At 47.2% G+C, this 13389-nt stretch overlaps 1 protein-coding gene across 1 annotated transcript in view; it reads left to right on the top strand.

Moving 5' to 3' along the window:
• Window positions 1-1345: 1345 nt before the first annotated feature.
• LOC137562577 (transmembrane 4 L6 family member 5-like) overlaps window positions 1346-13389 on the top strand; it is a 58184-nt gene continuing 46140 nt past the window's right edge. The window contains exons 1-2 of the mRNA XM_068274064.1: window positions 1346-1528; window positions 11132-11197. Of these exons, the coding sequence (XP_068130165.1) occupies window positions 1346-1528; window positions 11132-11197 (249 nt within the window). The remainder of the gene's footprint in view (window positions 1529-11131; window positions 11198-13389) is intronic.

Genomic DNA, 13389 nt, shown 5'->3' with positions numbered 1-13389 from the left:
CTGGCTCATGCACCATTGTTTTTAATCAGTGTTAGTTTTCCGCCACACATAGTGTTTTGCATTTTGGCCAAAAATTTCCATTTTGGTCTCATCTGACCAGACACCAGAGCACCTTCTTCCACATGGTTGCTGTGTCCCCCACATGGCTTGTGGCAAACTGCAAATGGGACTTCTTATGCTTTTCTGTTAACGATGGCTTTCTTCTTGCCACTCTTCCATAAAGGCCAACTATGTGCAGTGCACAACTAATAGTTGTCCTATGGACAGATTCCCCCACCTGAGCTGTAGATCTCTGCAGCTCGTCCAGAGTCACCATGGACCTCTTGACTGCATTTCTGATCAGTGCTCTCCTTGTTCGGCCTGTGAGTTTAGGTGGACGGTAGGTTTACAGTTGTGCCATACTCCTTCTATTTCTGAATGATCGCTTGAACAGTGCTCTGTGGGATGTTCAGGGCTTTGGAAATCTTTTTGTAGCCTAAGCCTGCTTTAAATTTCTCAATAACTTTATCCCTGACCTGTCTGGTGTGTTCTTTGGACTTTATGGTGTTGTTGCTCCCAATATTCTCTTAGACAACCTCTGAGGCCCTCACAGAGCAGTTGTATTTGTACTGGCATTAGATTACACACAGGTGCACTCTATTTAGTCATTAGCACTCATCAGGCAATGTCTATGGGCAACTGACTGCACTCAGACCAAAGGGGGCTGAATAATTACGCACACCCCACTTAGCAGTTATTTATTTGTAAAAAATGTTTGGAATCATGTATGATTTTCGTTCCACTTCTCACATGTACACCACTTTGTATTGGTCTTTCACGTGGAATTCCAATAAAATTGATTCAGGTTTGTGGCAGTAATGTGACAAAATGTGGAAACCTTCAAGGGGGCCGAATACTTTTGCAAGCCACTGTATCCTGGACGTCCAGGCCATATATCTATGTATGGTTTGTTGCCTGAAGTTCCCTTCTAATGGATATGGTAAAGACCTTTCCTTTAAATAGAATATTTGCCTAGAATCGCATTTCTCATTTACAATAGTCTTATTTGCATTCCTTTAATTCGATCTTGTTGGCGTGTCATTTTAGAGGAGCTGGGAATGCTGTCATCGGGCTGTGCATTATATGATGCTGTCATGTGACGCGGTATCAGTTCCTACATCGGGAAGATTCTCCTCTATCTCAGCGAGAGAGTTAACCAGTCCAAACTCCAGTCCCGTGACCGCAGTATATGCACCGCCGGGACCTGTCTTGTGACTGCGATTCCAGAGTCTGACCGGAGGGATAAAAGCCTCAGCACTGTAATCCCAGCACCTGTTCACCTGACATCTGCCAGTCCAGCCTCACCATGTGCACAGGGAAATGTGCCAAGTGTATCGGGGGCAGCCTGATCCCCTTCGCCGTCATCTGTATGGCGTGTAACGCCATCTTGTATTTCCCGGGATGGAGCGTGGAGCCTTCGCAAAACGCAGGGCTCATGCTGACGACGGAGGTCACCATGTTTCTGGGGATCATAGGAGGTGGCGTCATGGTAAGACCGCCCATATATCTATCAGGGGGGTCTGCAGGAGTGATGAGCAACAATTTTGCACAGTCGTAATTTTGCTTCTAAATTCACAAAATCGTAAATAATTTCATCTGTAAAAACATTATTTCAAATTTTTAGGTCATTTTTCTCGTAATTTCATGCCGACTTTAGCAGTTAATAGCACAGCCCTCATACATGGTATTGTCATTGTTAAGGAGAATAGTGGATACAATTCAAAAACATTTTTTTCAAAAAGACCACGTAGTTTTTGAGAAAATTGATTTTAAAAAAATGCGAAGGACAAATGTTTTTTGAAAAATAACAGTTTAAAAACCTTTTGTTCCTTTGCATTTTAAAAATCGATTTTCTCAAAAACTACAGTCTTTTTGGAAAGTTTTTTATTTTTGTCTCGTCCCCACTGTAACTTTGGTGACAGTAGCATGCTTGGGGGCTCTGCTATTAACCACCAAAGTTGGCAGGAAATTACACAAACATTGTGCAAAATTAAGAATGGGAATGGATGACACAAAATAAATTAAATATAAAAATCTTAATTACGTAGGGGCGTGATTGGGAAACTTTACGTGAAATTTTGCATAATCGTAATTAGCTGGTTAATGATCATCACTAGTCTGCACTCTGCAGGTGGGGCATGTTGGGGCATTTGCCCCTCACATAAAATTACTTCATTTTAGGCATTAGGAGGATGGGTTAGGTTTAGGCATTAGGAGGATGGGTTAGGTTTAGGCATTAGGAGGATGGGTTAGGTTTAGGCATTAGGAGGATGGGTTAGGTTTAGGCATTAGGAGGATGGGTTAGGTAACGTTTAGGCATTAGGAAGATGGCTTAGGTTAAGGCATTAGGAGAATGGGTTAGGTTTAGGCATTAGGAGGATGGGTTAGGTAAGGTTTAGGCATTAGGAGGATGGGTTAGGTAAGGTTTAGGCATTAGGAGGATGGGTTAGGTTTAGGCATTAGGAGGATGGGTTAGGTTTAGGCATTAGGAGGATGGGTTAGGTTTAGGCATTAGGAGGATGGGTTACGTTTAGGCATTAGGAGGATGGGTTAGGTTTAGGCATTAGGTGGGGTGGGGGTTTGGTTTAGGCATTAGGTGAGGTGGGGGTTTGGTTAAGGCATTAGGTGAGGTGGGGGTTTGGTTTAGGCATTAGGTGAGGTGGGGGTTTGGTTTAGGCATTAGGTGAGGTGGGGGTTTGGTTTAGGCATTAGGAGTAGGATGGATTAGGTTTAGGCATTAGGAGGATAGGTTAGGTTTAGGCATTAGGTGGGGTGGGGGTTAAGTTTAGGCAATAGGTGGGGTGGGGGTTCGGTTAAGGCACTTTATACTAAGGGCTCTTAGTAATGTACAACCTTCATCCTCTTTAAGGTCTCTCTCTACTTATACCCGTGTTTCCCTATGTTTTCTTATATTCATTTTTGCTCCAAAAGATGTGCTAGGGCTTATTTTCATGGGAGCCTTTCCCACTGTGCTGCCTCTTCTCCTGCTACATCCACCTCTTGTGTGCCTGTGTCCCCCTTGTACCCGCAGTGTCCCCTGGTGTCCCCCTTGTACCTGTAGTGTCCCCTTTGTACCTGTAATGTCCCCTGGTGTCCCCCTTGTACCTGTAGTGTCCCCCTTGTACCTGTAATGTCCCCTGGTGTCCCCCTTATACCCATAGTGCCCCCCCTTGTACCTGTAGTGTCCCCTGGTGTCCCCCCATCCCCATGTCCTCCTCTATCCCTTGTCCTCCTGTGTCCCTCTATGTCCTCTGCTGTCCCCTGCATCCTCCTCTTATCCCCAGTTCCATGCTGCGCTGTCCCCCATGTACCCCAAGTCCTCCAATGTCTCCTGCATCCTCTTATTTCCCCCAGCTCCATGCTGCTGTCCTCGAGCTTCAGCCTATAGGGAAGAAGTACGGCAACTTGTGTTATTACTGGAGCCGATGGTCTCGCAGGCAGGACTATAGCTCCGTTATTGGACCAATCACTGCATTCGATGAGTAGCAGTGAGTGCAGTGATTGGCCCGATGATGGAGGCGTTGTCCTGCCCGCGAGATCATCGGCTCCAGTAATAAAACGGAGTGCGCTACCCCCTCCCAGCGTCCAAAACCTGTTCGGACAGTCCTTATGAGCAATTGCTTTGCTGTTCAGCGTCCAATGTCCAGACACTCCAGATTTTTTATCCGTGGTGGAGATTTCACATGTATGAAGAGAAAAACAAGAAGAAGAAGAAATTCATAGTGCAATCCTGTATGTATCAGAACACAGGGACCTTCACCCTATGGGGCCCGATTGTGCGACTTCTATTGCGGATTCACCTCTATGTGAGTGACCATCAGCCAACAATTGGCACGCTCACCTTATTGTAAGGCTGCCCAGCCCTACAGACAGCAACTGCACTGGTTTAACCGACCTCCTCCCAACGATCAGATCATATCCAATCTCAAACAAACCAATAGAAAAATATCATAGTGCAAGTATGTTTGTAATACAGCTAGTTTTCATAGCAACATATCTATTGATCTCCTGCTCACCCTTTGCTGCTGCTGCCCACACTCACAGACAGCTGTCCTCATTTAATGGGTGTGCAGTCTCAGCCACAATCCTTGCAGGTATAATCCACCTTCTTATAGCACGATATCAGGCACACATCTAAAACTGAAAGGCTTCTGATAGTGTAAAACCCACAGTTTTATTTATATAAAACGAGAATTGTACTCACAAACACAAGTATAAAAAGCGCATTTAGGTTTAAAACGATCAGGGGACGTCTCCTCCTGCTGCTGGTCGCTTCCCTTCCAGGCTCCGCCTGGAAGGGAAGCTATATATATAGCAGCATAGAGGGGTGATATAGCGGCTGGGAACGCGGAAAATCAGCCGAACCCGGAAGTAGCCCCCGGCGGGGACAGGACGATCGGAGCGGGGCTGCGAGGGCACCATCCAGCTTCGGGGGGCTGTGGGATGCCCCGGGTGAGTAAATGTCATTTTTTTTTCTGACTTAAGTTTTCCTTTAAGCTCACAGAGGAAGGCCAGTGGATGTCGCCTCAGTTGGAGGCGGCCATAGGATCATTGTTAAACAGCGACAGGAAGCAGCTATCTCTTCCTCTTTAGTAGGAGACCTTGGGCAAGACTCCCTAACACTGCTACCGCTTATAGAGCATGCCCTAGTGGCCGCAGCTCTGGTGCTTTGAGTCCGCCAGGAGAAAGGCGTGATATAAATGTTATTTGTCTTGCCTTGCCGCTGTGCTTCTGTCCATGTACAGCACAACCATCCTGCACATGTGCAAGTATGGTCCGTGCAGGCTGCGCGTATTGCTCTCTCCTTATTCCTCCCGTACCATCATTGGCCGCACTATCATCCCTCCTCCCTGCTCCACCGTCTGTACAGCACTCGGCCCCAGACTTTGGCACGAGGGCCTGAGCCCCAATCCCTGCTGGGTCAGTAATTGTGCATGTATTCGCACCTTAAAAAAACACAGCAGAATGCCTGTTCCATATGCACATAAAAACACAGTAATGATGCTGGAATAAGGTTTGCCACTGCTTCTTGCAACAGTTAACAGAATGGACTGTGTTTTATAACAAAACATTTTTCTCCCATAGGACCCAAAGTGCATCAGCTTGTCACATATAGAGATGTATTACAGGGGAAATGTGATGTGATCATGAATGCCAGACTGAACAGATGGCATTTCAGTTTTGATTTAAACATGTCCAGGGTTGGAGCTGTCTTTATTGGGTGTGGCAAGGTGTTCCAAAGGGTAGGGGTAGCACGACAGAAAGCTCTGGCTCCAAAGGTCTTTAGTTGGACTATGGGGCTGGTCAAGTTATTGGATCCTCTTGATCTGAGGCTGTGGAAGTGACACAGTTGCAACAAATCCTTCAGGTATCCAGGGCCTAGGTTGTGTAGGGATTTGAATGGTAGCATGTCATGAAGACCATTCTCCACTTTATGGGTAGCCAGTGTAGTGAGCGCAGCATTGGTGTTATGTGGCAATGGTGGGGTGGGCTTGTTAACAGTCTTGCGGCAGCATTCTGTACCAGCCACAGGCAGTGTAGGTCTTTATTTGGAAGCCTTGCTCAGAGGGCAATGCAATAGTCCAGCCATGATGGGATGAGGGTGTTTCAAAGGGAATCTGAAGTGAAAATACACGTCTGATATAATGAATTGTATGTGTAGTACAGCTAAGAAGTAAAACATTAGCAGCGCAGATGTGAGTCTCATATTGTTTCCAGTACAGGAAGAGTTAAAAAAAAAACCTTTACTTGTTCTCTATGCAAAAGAGCTTCTCTGAGCTCTCCAACTAATTTAGTCAGAGAGCATTGCTGTTTTCTGAAGCACTAAGGGCCTATTTCCACTACACGCAGATTGAATGCAGAATGGATGCAGAAAAACTGACTCCAATAAATGCCTATGGGAAAATCTGCATTCAGAAAAATCACATTTAGTGGAAACGGGCCCATAGGCTTTCATTGGAGTCCGTTTTTCTGCATCCATTCTGCATCCAATCTGCGTGTAGTGGAAATAGGCCCTTAAAGAGAATCTGTATTGTTAAAATCGCACAAAAGTAAACATACCAGTGCGTTAGGGGACATCTCCTATCAGGGTCGGACTGGGACACTAAGGGCCCACCAAGGAAGTTTCAGCCTGGGGCCCCCCCCCCCCCGATCCCCTCCTCCTCGCCACCCCCCCCCCCCCCCCATTTTGGGCTCACATACACATGTACTCTAGAAATTTTGCATGAGTTTATGGTATGGAAAAGATTGTGAGCACTTCTGAGGACAGTCTCCAATAGGGATATGTCCACATGCGGCGCAGCGAAAGTAAATGGGTGTCACCACGCACTGGAACATCGGCGTGGTCACGATGAGTCATGGGCAGACTTAAAAAAAAAAAAAAAAAAAAACACAACATAAGTAGCGGTGTTATTCACAGAGATTAGGTCCGACCAGATACATTTTAGATAAAATATTCAAGTAGTTACATGCCTCATGATAATTCATCAAGTAGTCAAATCGCAGCAGATTTTCCGACAAAATGCAATCAGGTTGGCGGCTGATACCCCCACAAAATGCAATCAGATTGGCGGCAGATACCCCCCAAAATGCAATCAGGTTGGTGCCAGATACCCCCCCCAAAAGTGGGCAGCAGTGACCAGAAAATCGTAATGTGGGCAGCAGACACCTGAAAATCGCAATGTGGGCAGCAGTGACCAGAAAATCGTACTGTGGGCAGCAGACACCAGAAAATCGTAATGTGGGCAGCAGACACCTGAAAATCGCAATGTGGGCAGCAGTCACCAGAAAAGCGTAATGTGGGCAGCAGACACCTGAAAATCGTAATGTGGGCAGCAGACACCAGAAAATCGCAATGTAGGCAGCAGTGACCAGAAAATCGTAATGTGGGCAGCAGTCACCAGAAAAGCGTAATGTAGGCAGCAGTGACCAGAAAATCGTAATGTGGGCAGCAGTCACCAGAAAAGCGTAATGTGGGCAGCAGACACCTGAAAATCGTAATGTGGGCAGCAGACACCAGAAAATCGTAATGTGGGCAGCAGACACCAGAAAATCGCAATGTAGGCAGCAGTGACCAGAAAATCGCAATGTGGGCAGCAGTCACCAGAAAAGCGTAATGTGGGCAGCAGTGACCAGAAAATCGTAATGTGGGCAGCAAACACCTGAAAATCGTAATGTGGGCAGCAGACACCTAAAAATCGTAATGTGGGCAGCAAACACCTGAAAATCGTAATGTGGGCAGCAGTCACCTGAAAATCGTATTGTGGGCAGCAAACACCTGAAAATCGTAATGTGGGCAGCAGACACCTGAAAATCGTAATGTGGGCAGCAGTGACCAGAAAATCGTAATGTGGGCAGCAGTCACCAGAAAAGCGTAATGTAGGCAGCAGTGACCAGAAAATCGTAATGTGGGCAGCAGTCACCAGAAAAGCGTAATGTGGGCAGCAGACACCTGAAAATCGTAATGTGGGCAGCAGACACCAGAAAATCGCAATGTAGGCAGCAGTGACCAGAAAATCGTAATGTGGGCAGCAGTCACCAGAAAAGCGTAATGTAGGCAGCAGTGACCAGAAAATCGTAATGTGGGCAGCAGTCACCAGAAAAGCGTAATGTGGGCAGCAGACACCTGAAAATCGTAATGTGGGCAGCAGTCACCAGAAAAGCGTAATGTAGGCAGCAGTGACCAGAAAATCGTAATGTGGGCAGCAGTCACCAGAAAAGCGTAATGTGGGCAGCAGACACCAGAAAATCGCAATGTAGGCAGCAGTGACCAGAAAATCGCAATGTGGGCAGCAGTCACCAGAAAAGCGTAATGTGGGCAGCAGTGACCAGAAAATCGTAATGTGGGCAGCAAACACCTGAAAATCGTAATGTGGGCAGCAGACACCTAAAAATCGTAATGTGGGCAGCAAACACCTGAAAATCGTAATGTGGGCAGCAGTCACCTGAAAATCGTATTGTGGGCAGCAGACACCTGAAAATCGTATTGTGGGCAGCAAACACCTGAAAATCGTAATGTGGGCAGCAGACACCTGAAAATCGTAATGTGGGCAGCAGTGACCAGAAAATCGTAATGTGGGCAGCAGACACCAGAAAATCGCAATGTAGGCAGCAGTGACCAGAAAATCGCAATGTGGGCAGCAGGCACCTGAAAATCGCAATGTGGGCAGCAGACACCTGAAAATCGTAATGTGGGCAGCAGACACCTGAAAATCGTAATGTGGGCAGCAGTGACCAGAAAATCGTAATGTGGGCAGCAGACACCAGAAAATCGCAATGTAGGCAGCAGTGACCAGAAAATCGTAATGTGGGCAGCAGACACCAGAAAATCGCAATGTGGGCAGCAGGCACCTGAAAATCGCAATGTGGGCAGCAGACACCTGAAAATCGCAATGTGGGCAGCAGACACCTGAAAATCGTAATGTGGGCAGCAGTGACCAGAAAATCGTAATGTGGGCAGCAGTGACCAGAAACCCCCCTCCCTCACCTAGGGGCCCCCCCTCCAGAATTGCAGCCAGCGGCAAATAATCACTTACCAGCATGACGGAGATGAGATCCGTAGCTCTGCGTGCCGCTGGCTGGTCTGCTCTCTGCTTCCTGAACTGACTGTCCAATCACGCTCTCGCAGTACTTCCTGCGAGAGCGTGATTGGACAGTCAGTTCAGGAACCAGAGCAGACCAGCCAGCGGCACGCAGAGCTACGGATCTCATCTCCGTAACTCATGCCGTTAAGTGATTCTTCCCCGCTGGCTGCAATTCTGGAGAGGGGGGGGAGCGCGGAAGGGGGGCCCCTAGGTGAGGGAGGGGGGGGGAGGCTTCCGCCCCTCCCCGCCGATCTGTGCACAATGTCCCCCCTTCCTGCGCTTAGCCCCCCTCCTTTTTAGCACTGGGGCCCCCAGGAGGCGGGACGGCCGGGGCCCACCGATGGGATCATCGGTGGTTCGGTGGGCCTGTCCGAGGCTGTCTCCTATTACCCTCTGTCACAATTTTGCTGCTCCCCGCCACATTAAAAGTGGTTAAAAACAGTTTTTAAAAGTTTGTTTATAAACAAACAAAATGGCCACCAAAACAGGAAGTAGGTTGATGTACAGTATGTCCACACATAGAAAATACATCCATACACAAGAAGGCTGTATACAACATTCCTTTTTAATCTCAAGAGATCATTTGTGTGTTTCCTTCTCCCTGCAGCTATCTTCCACTGAAGTGTCAGGCTGTTTCTTCCTGCAGAGTGCAGACAGCTGTGCCTGTATGTAATTCTTCAGTATGTGAAAGCCCAGCCAGCTCAGTGGAGGATTTATTCAGCTTGCAAAAGATAAGAGAGAAGAGAGAAGCTGCTCTAATCTAAATAACACACAGGCAGTGTGCATAGAGGGGCCTAGAGGGAGGAGATGCATCACAGAACCACAACACTGAAGAACTTGGCAGCCTTCCAGACACAGGCCGACAAGTCTGACAGGAGAGAGATAAGTTGATTTATTACAGAGATGGTGATAGTAGAACGTGCTGCAGTAAGCCAGAACACATTAGAATAGATTTTGGAACGTGTAGGATGGAAGAAATGAAATTTTTGTTACGGAGTCTCTTTAAGCAGGCCATACACTGGCCCGATTTGCGCCCGTTTCGACAGCAGATTCGATCACTGGGATCGAATCTGCTGCCAATCGTTCACGCTACACGCCGAATTTCGATCCATTTCGTCTGATCCCGTCGATCGTTTCGTGCGGAAAATAACCGTCGATCGCCCGCGGGTAAAGAGCGCATTCCTAGCGGCGTTCGAGTACCCGACGACTGACGCAATAGAGCCCGCATACATTACCTGCTCCGCCGGCGCGACTCCAGTCCCCCGGTCACCGCTGCTCTGTCTGCGCTCTGGTCTCCAGGTCCGGCATGCCTCACTTCTTCTAGCCCGGCAGGAAGGAGCGCCCTCTACTGTTTAAACTTCCTGCCGGGCTAGAAGAAGTGAGGCATGCCGGACCTGGAGACCAGAGCACAGACAGAGCAGCGGTGACCGGGGGACTGGAGTCGCGCCGGCGGAGCAGGTAATGTATGCGGCGGGGGGGGGGGGGGGGGGGGGGGAGCGGCGGCAGCACCACCACCACCACAACAGATTGTGAACGGTTTCAGGCTGAAATCGGTTCACAATCTGTTTGCTGTAAAGGTAGCCATACGATCCCTCTCTGATCAGATTCGATCAGAGAGGGATCTATCTGTTGGTCGAATCTGATGGCAAATCGACCAGTGTATGGCCACCTTTATATTTCAAATAAACAGTGAAATACAACTTCAGATAAGGTTTCACTGCAGGGAAGTTGAAAGGGTCATTAGCTCTGCTCTGTTTTATAGTTGAAAATGTGGAGTGGAGTGTGTAAACTGCCAATATTAGAGAATGATGCAAAGTTTTTAAAAAAAGCTATATAATTGAAAATAAAAATATGAGACTCTTATTTATTATCCATACTACACATACAATCAGTGGCATAGTTAGAGATCATGGGGCCCCATAGCATAGCTTTCATGGCGCCATCAGATATAAGCATTCTAGAGCAATGCCACCTGCTCTTTACCTAAGGATATGTGGCCAATTTTCATTCTCATCTACACACAGTCAGAGGGTGGAGGAATACAGGAAAGTCAATAGTGAAAACATCAAGTACCCACTGGGCCCCATAGCAGCTGCGCATGCGGATGCGTTTCCGCATGCTGTTTTCCCCGCAATTCCGCATGCGATTTTGCATGGCTAAGAAGCAGGCGAATTTAACCATGTCACTGCCTGTGTAAATTGTCATAGCAGTACATGCGAAATCGCACGCGAAATCGCGAGGAAAACTGCATGACAAAGCCGCATGCGATTTCCCTATTAAAAGCATTGCGGGCGATTCGCCCGCATTCCAGCCGCACGTGAAATCTGACGGCTCTGCCGTGCAGATTTCCCCCACACACCAAAACGCACCCACACGACGCACAAGTGGAAACAATCCCATCCACTTGTATTGCCTATGCGAATCCGCATGCAGTGCCTGCATGCGGATTCGCTATAGTGTAAATGAGCCCTGAAATATACCCTTGTCTCAGTCTTCTGTTTCTTTGGTAGGTCCTGATTCCGGCCATCCAGATTCTGTCAGCAGGGAAGAAGGGATGCTGTGGCAACCGCTGTGGGGTAAGAGATAATTGAAAAAAAATATATATATACAGTATATTGTAAAAAGAGGTGTCAGCTTTGAATAAAAACCAATGGCTTGATTAAATAACTACCAACAAAATATCACTTCAACGTCTTTTTATAAACATGAGTGCTTTATCCAGTTGTGGAAGTTGCTCTTCAGCCGCAGTTCTCCTGATAACTAATTAGCGGGAATATAACCACTGTGTGGCTGTGCAAACTCTCATTACCACTGGAGAGCGGTAAAAAGTTAAACAGAAAAAGTTAAACAGACCATCATTTCTCCGTGTGGGAGCTGATCAAAAGCAGGCATGTACAGTGGGTTGCAAAAGTATTCGGCCCCGTTGAAGTTTTCCACATTTTGTCACATTACTGCCAGAAACATGAATCAATTTTATTGGAATTCCACGTGAAAGACCAATACAAAGTGGTGTACATGTGAAAAGTGGATCGAAAATCATACATCATTCCAAACATTTTTTTACAAATAAATAACTGCAAAGTGGGGTGTGCACAATTATTCGGCCCCCTGAGTCAATACTTTGTAGAACCACCTTTTTCTGCAATTACAGCTGCCAGTCTTTTAGGGTAAGTCTCTACCAGCTTTGCACATCTAGAGACTGAAATCTTTGCCCATTCTTCTCTGCAAAACAGCTCCAGCTCAGTCAGATTAGATGGGCAGCATTTGTGAACAGCAGTTTTCAGATCTTGCCACAGATTCTCGATTGGATTTAGATCTGGACTTTGACTGGGCCATTCTAACACATAGATATGTATTGTTTTAAACCATTCCATTGTTGCCCTGGCTTTATGTTTAGGGTCATTGTCCTGCTGGAAGGTGAACCTCCACCCCAGTCTTAAGTCTTTTGCAGTCTCCAAGAGATTTTCTTCCAAGTTTGCCCTGTATTTGGCTCCATCCATCTTCCCATCAACTCTGACCAGCTTCCCTGTCCCTGCTGAAGAGATGCACCCCCCGAGCATGATGCTGCCACCACCATATTTGACAGTGGGGATGGTGTGTTCAGAGAGATCTCTGCAGCTCATGCAGAGTCACCATGAGCCTCTTGACTGCATTTCTGATCAGCGCTCTCCTTGTTTGGCCTGTGAGTTTAGGTGGATAGCATTGTCTTGGTAGGTTTACAGTTGTGCCATACTCCTTCCATTTCTGAATGATCGCTTGAACAGTGCTCCGTGGGATGTTCAAGGCTTTGGAAATCTTTTTGTAGCCTAAGCCTGCTTTAAATTTCTCAATAACTTGATCCCTGACCTGTCTTGGACCTGTCTTGTGTGTTCTTTGGACTTCACGGTGTAGTTGCTCCCAATATTCTCTTAGACAACCTCTGAGGCCCTCACAGATCAGCTGTATTTGTACTGACATTAGATTACACACAGGTGCACTCTATTTAGTCATTAGCACTCATCAGGCAATGTCTATAGGCAACTGACTGCACTCAGATCAAAGGGGGCCGAATAATTATGCACACACCACTTTGCAGTTATTTATTTGTAAAAAAAATGTTTGGAATCATGTATGATTTTCGTTCCACTTCTCACATGTACACCACTTTGTGTTGGTCTTTCACGTGGAATTCCAATAAGATTGATGCATGTTTGTGGCAGTAATGTGACAAAATGTGGAGAACTTCAAGGGGGCTGAATACTTTTGCAACCCACTGTAAGTGTAATGCTAATTATGACTTCAAAACTGACATTTTTCAGCCCTTAAAGCGAGTCTGAAGCCATATTAAAAATGTCTTTTTAGCTTATATTCAGCAGGGGCATGTTTGCCCCTGCTAAAACGCCGCTATCCCGCCGCATAATGAGGGGTCTTTATCCCCCAAATCCCCCCTACAAAATCTACGACTTTCTTGGTTGTGGATTTTGCTGCCCTGTGCGCTTCCGTGTGAGGCAGAGCTATGAGCTGCAGCCCTGCCTCACACACATCTGTCAGCGGCGGATCTCCGCCTCTCCCCCGCCCCTCTCAGCGAAGGCAGACTGAGAGGGGCGGGGGAGAAGCGGAGATCCGCTGCTGATAGACGTGTGTGAGGCAGGGCTGCAGCTCATAGCCCTGCCTCACACGGAAGCGCTCCCCGGAGATAGCAGGGGGGATTTGAGGGGTAAAGACCCCACGTTATGCCGCGGGATAGCGGCGTTTTAGCAGGGGCAAATATGCGAATATAAGCTAAAAA

This window comes from Hyperolius riggenbachi, chromosome 3, assembly GCF_040937935.1.
Source record: "Hyperolius riggenbachi isolate aHypRig1 chromosome 3, aHypRig1.pri, whole genome shotgun sequence".
In the NCBI taxonomy this organism is placed as follows: domain Eukaryota; kingdom Metazoa; phylum Chordata; class Amphibia; order Anura; family Hyperoliidae; genus Hyperolius; species Hyperolius riggenbachi.
Note: the sequence above shows the minus strand (reverse complement) of the source record. Positions and strands in the feature narration are given on the sequence as shown.